A 6,075-nucleotide genomic window follows, 5' to 3' on the forward strand; every position below is an offset into this window, starting at 1 on the left:
CTACTGGCTTTGTAGAGCCTCCTCCACCGTCTTGGACTTCTCCTTGAGTCGTTGCTCGTGCATTTGTAGAGAGCCAATCAACTCATCCACGGTCAAAACTGAGAGATCACGGGATTCTTCAATGGAAGTCACAATATATTCGAACTGCAACGTTAGCGTCCGAAGAATCTTCTCGACGATCTGTTGATCGCCAAAAGTCTCACCATTGGCCTTCATTTGATTGACAAGAGCCAATACGCGTGAGAAATAGTCAGAAATGGACTCCGACTTTTCCATTTGAAGGAGCTCGTATTGTCGACGAAGAGTCTGAAGCCGAACCTTCTGGACCTTCTCAACGCCTTTGTAAATTTTGATGAGAGTATCCCATGCTTCCTTCGCCGTCTTCGAATTCGCCACTTTTTCAAAGATTGACGAATCTATCGCTTGAAAGATGTAAAAGAGAGCCTTACGATCTTTCTTACGATTTTCTTTTATCGTCCTCTGCTCCTCCGTTGTCGAATCTGCCGCTGCTTCTGGCTCGACGAATCCTTCTTCGATAATCTCGGTCAGCTCCTGGAATCCGAACAGCACCTCCATCTGGATCTTCCAATGCTCAAAATTCTTCCCATCAAACCTTGGGAGTTGAGGTTGGACATTCCCGGCACTACTCACAGAAGCCATCTGACTTGAGATCTCTCAAAACTTAGCCAACTGGCTCTGATACCAAATGTTAGAAGGAAATTTGAAATACTATTGTATTTGCTTGTATATAAAAAAAGATTACAAGACGCACATATATATAGGATTAACACACGACTCTACGTTTACTCTAGTCACATGAACAAACACGTCTAGATTCATAACATTAAAGGCTATCTTAAAAGACATAACCTCCTAGGTAACAACTTTCTAGATTCCAAGTATCAAGATGAACTTGGGTTACGAAGAGTCTCCTTGAGATCTGAAAAATCCTTTGCGATTTCCAACAGTATCTAACTCAAAAGTTTTGAATACCCCATTTTACCGTAAAAAGAAAGCGGGTCATTCTCTACCTAGAACAAATTAAAGGGTAACACGAATTGTTTTTTAGGTAACAGTCGCCTCTCGCCATTTGTAATATTTTTAAACTATGAGTACTGTTTTTAAAGTTATTTTAACGAGCGGATCACAAGCTGGATTCCACTATCATTTATCCATCCATGTTCATGTTCAAAACTTACACCTTGTCGTGAAAGACTCGCTAAGTATAGTCTTGGATTATTGAACGTGGAGTTTAAGTAGAAAAAGCAGAACCACCGTGACCAAGAGTCGCATGTAATCCAAAAACTGTGAGTTTCGATGTGGATTACTCTTTGACTTTTAACGATGAGATACCTAACACGAGTCCACGAAGAGAAAGGACAATTGCATGGGAATTTCCTGCTCAGGGATGGCAGCAGGAGGTCTTATCCGTGATGGTCGCCACAAACGCAACCCGTGCAGGAACCGGACCCATCGAGCTAAGACGCGTATTGCGCGAAGCCACTATCAGGAACACGATTGAATGTGGATTCGAGCTACAGCACACGATTCCATACCGACTATTTAGCGAAAGCGGTGCCCATCAAAGGGACCATCTCGTCATCTACGATCGTCCCTCCCGTGGGAATCGAATCATTTCCTAATTTCTGATTTGTTAGGCGCTGGACATCTTTGGAATGAAGTAGGTCGTGTCTCTCTTTCCTTTGCGCCCAAAAGAATGTCCAAAACATTTTTCCTAACATCAAGATCAAGATCGAACAATGTCAAACGTGGATAAAGAAGTCCAAAGGGAGAATATCAGCATGTGGCGCCCACTTATTCCACATAGGACAACCTCGTTGTACTGCATATGTATCTGAATTCCGAAGTCTCCGAAGATGGGTTGGATCTCATATTTAGGAAAACCTGCAAGTACAAGTGGAATGATGCCTAATATGTTCTTGTCGAGGCATTTTCACATGGTTTTTCTATGACTTTGATTCTTAAGTGCGCTGGAGTTTCTAGAGAGAAATCTCGAGTTGATCACCTAGGATGTGCCGTACGGTGCAGCACTTGATCCTAGAAAATACGAACAAAGTCAAATGATGCATATGCATTTTTTTTCCTATGAAATTAGCGGATCTGCCTTTAATTGAAAAAAATTAGACAAAGTACGAAATTATTGTTTTTATACAATATCAATGAAAATTTGAAGATACCCCAGCTACAATATCAAAGGAATCGTACAACAATTTGATATTATGGAGATTCTAAGTAAACAAATAGCACTTTAAGTAAAGATGATACCTTAATTATGACTCCCCAAGGTTTATACGGGGGAGGTGCCAAGCCTATGAAAATATATGTGAGTAATTTTGCTATAAGTATCGGCATGGACATTATATTTTTCTACTATTTCCTCACGCAAAATGTAAAATATGTTGACACTTAAATTTTGCTGACCCCATTTATTGCATAGAAAATTAGGTTTCCACCGCGATCTCTAAATAAAAGTATTGTTAATTGCATTTGCATATTAGGAGCATTTTATTAGTAATAATGCCCGCATAAATTCCATTTAAATTAGACTTGAGTTGAAGGGAGGCTACGGGCTTAATTAAACTAAGCCCGCAGGAGTACGAAATTCCATCAAGCCTATTGCATACCCCTTTGTGGCCGAAAATTGCATGTGCTTAGCACATGGCGTGCCAAACTGGGAAATATTGCATTTTCTAATTAAATTTGGAGGAGATAAAGATATTATCTTTAACGATTTTAATTACGGAGATAATTAGAAGGATATCTTAATTTCCTAAGGTGAGGGAGTCAATATATCTTTTTGGTCTAAAATAGGAAAGTGATGCATTGATTGGTACCTTGAGATAACCATAATCCTAAGTCTATAAAAGGTTGAGGTTCGAAAGTAGAGGAGGTTGGCATACAATAAAGAGAGGTTCACAACTTTAGAAGAGCACCCACTCGCCACCACGACAATTAGAGGTGATTGGTTTAGCGAGAGTCGGTTCCACAAATTGGGACCCGAACCGATCCAGTTACCGAGTGAGTCCATGGAACTGATCTCGGCAAATACTAATTGATGTTTGCGACATTACTTTGCCTCACAAATGAAACGAGTTTATTGAGTCATGAAATAGCATCAACTCCAAAATCAGCTAAATAATCTACGAGAAAAGCTTAACCCAATAAGTCATTGTCGTATTGACCTCCGCCAAAATCGAGTACCAATGCACAACGTCTCAGATAATATGTTGAACAAATGGGCCAAGGACCTCACAGGAGAGGGAGCATTATACACTGTGAGCTAGCAAGGCTCTGACTGCGAGAAAGAGGCGTGAGACTTGAGTGAAGAAACTAGAAAAAGGGGCAAGTGGCAATTAGGATTTTGAACTTATGAGAGAGGAAGTGACGAGTGTCATGAGCGAGCGAGGCTGCGAGAAGAGAGATTCGCGTCCTGAGTGGTGAGCAAGGCTGCGACCTGCGACCGTGCAAGAGCGAGTTGCGAGAGCAAGACTACGAGAGAGTGAGAGAGCAAGCTACGAGAGAGATGAGAGGAATTAGGGTTTTTTTGAGAGAGAGTGTGAGGACCGAGAAGCATGAGAGCTGGAATTGCGGTTTTGAAAATATAAAATTAATATATGTAACCATGAGATAGGAGTATCTGTCCGATTTGGATGGTCCGAGTGGATGGTTCCACACTTAAAATCAAGAACCGGATCGGTATTCACCGGTTCCCGTGGGAACCGCCCAAAATTGGCCGGTTTGGTCTGGTCCGGTTCTTTTGCACACTCCTAGCGACAACGTCGCTACTTATGCATCACGCCGGGCCTCCCATCGAGTCTCACCACCACACCTTGACGAGCCTAGGCGTTCTTGCAGTCCCGATGCTCCTAGCCAGCCCATTCTGCCACCTCACGTGGCCACTCAGCTCGCCCCACAACCTCATTGAGTGGCCTGCAATCTCTGATGAGTAACCAGTGGTTTTTAGGCGAATTTCTAGTGATTCCAATAACTTCGGTGACTTCCAGCTCGCATCTTCCTCAGCCGTGACACCCAGCAGCTTCACTCAACGTCCCGCAGCCTCCTGCCGCAAGCTTTTCTTTCTTTGCAAGATCACCGACGCACTCAACAGCCTCCGTCTAGCTCCCGGCGTGTCCCTAACTGCCCTGCCGTGAAGATCCACCAGCTGCCGTCCTCAGTATTGTGTTCAGTGAGTCCTCGCCGTGTCTGCTCGTTTGTCATTGCGCCGGTTTCCCTTCACCGTCGCCAACCCTTGCCGGTCGGTGCCGTGATCCTCCTTCGTCGTTTGAGTCAAAGTTCCAATTAAGGTATATTCCAAAACTATAATCGATTTTGAATTTTTAATTGCCTAATTTGAAATTATATGATTCTAACTCAGATTTGGTGTGATTTTGCTTAGATGTTACCGAATAGACAGTTACCTTATAAGTTTATAATTGGGGATATGATCTTTGGGACTAAAGATTGGACCCTTAATTAAATTTGTTTCCTTATTTGGACGTAGTAATATTTAATATAATCTATCATTTAGGGTGTTAGATTTTATACATGATTAGATTAGGCATATGCATGATATAAAATAAATATAAAAATGATTGCATTACATTTGGCTTCGATTACATTCATGCATGTTCCCTAATTTATAAATTCATATCTTTGGTGCATTACGAGACATGTCGTAATTTAGGAAAAGCATAAACTTCTATGCACTATTTCCTAATTGGTCATAGTCATTTTAGAAAGTTTCCTATTTTAAATCATAAAAAGAAAACACCAAATATAATTGGATTGCATTGTTAGTCATCTTTTAATAAAAGTCATTAGGTAATGTTAGTTTCCTACAGTTTAGTCTATTGTTTCTATAAAAAAAGGAAAATACAAAAATCTCCCCTGTAATTTAAGTAAGGGTTAATACCACGAAAAACCCCAAACTGGTACACCTGTGATAAATTTATCATAAAAAATCCTAAACTTGTACATTTATGACAAATTTACCTTCCTTTAGTTTCCGTTAAATTGGATTAATACCACAAAAATCACAAACTAGTATATATGTGACAAACGGAAGGTAAAACCCTAAACCGGTACACCTGTTAATTGCCACGTGTCATCCAACTCAATTTGACAGTAAAATTTAACGAAAACTAACGGATGATAAATTTGTCACCGATGTACCAATTTGGGGTTTTTGGTGGTCCAAAAATTAGTTTGAGGTAAATTTGTCACAGTTGTACTAGTTTGGGATTTTTCATGGTATTAACCCTTTAATTCATGGTTAATCCTAATTCATCTCATTAGAATTGTATATAGATTATATTTAAGTTATGAATATAGCTTACATGTCATTTAGAATTCTGTATATTCCATTAATGCATGTTAGATTAGAGCTCGTATAGTAATAATATTTTAATTAAATATAAGTCATGCCCATTTTTTAAACAGGAAAACCCTAAAAGAATTAATAGACATTGCATTTAGAAATCATGCTTAGGGTGCATGTATTGTTTGGTCTTCAGTTAATATTTTGCAGAATGCTTGATGCTTTGAACATAATGGAGTTTTGCTTAGCTTAATGCTTTTTCTAGCAATTAATTTATTGCTTAAATTATTGAGTGTTAAATTTCTGTCTGCGCACCCTCATGATCACCCGTCTCATGTTAGTGAATTAGAATTAAAATTGACCAAGACTGCTAGCAAAATGTTTGAAATAAAGAGAAAATGTATCGAAAGAGCTTTAGATTTATCTAGCGTAATCAATTCCCCATATCCATAAAATTTCTAGTTTGCAGATGTAAAATATTCTCTTACATTTTACTTGGGTTTCTAATCAATACATAATAGATAAGTAGCGACTCCTAAATGAATTAAAACTGCATGTTTACTTAATTAAAACTCCAAAGTTGCAATTGGTATACACGTGGAGAGTTCACGCTAAGTGTTTGCTTAGCAATCCATTTGCTTTCTCTTGGTAGTTCAAAATGTTGCGCCAAGAGAAACTTCAACGAATAAAGGAATGATCAAACAATAATCATTTAAACTTATATTACGTTCTTTCCC

At 39.3% G+C, this 6,075-nt stretch overlaps 1 protein-coding gene across 1 annotated transcript; it reads right to left on the bottom strand.

Annotated features, from left to right (window-relative positions):
• On the bottom strand, positions 1 to 660 carry LOC115670781 (uncharacterized). Its single transcript, XM_030592144.1, has one exon. The coding sequence runs from the start codon at positions 658 to 660 to the stop codon at positions 1 to 3; it is 660 nt and encodes a 219-aa protein (XP_030448004.1).
• Between the last annotated feature and the right edge of the window lie 5,415 nt (positions 661 to 6,075).

Source organism: Syzygium oleosum, unplaced genomic scaffold, assembly GCF_021117445.2.
Source record: "Syzygium oleosum isolate NSW1041296 unplaced genomic scaffold, Sole_v2.1 Sole_v2.03, whole genome shotgun sequence".
In the NCBI taxonomy this organism is placed as follows: Eukaryota; Viridiplantae; Streptophyta; class Magnoliopsida; order Myrtales; family Myrtaceae; genus Syzygium; species Syzygium oleosum.

Excerpts from the sequence above, each read along its gene's own strand:
- LOC115670781 (XM_030592144.1), bottom strand. The coding sequence starts at position 660 with ATGGCTTCTGTGAGTAGTGCCGGGAATGTCCAACCTCAACTCCCAAGG.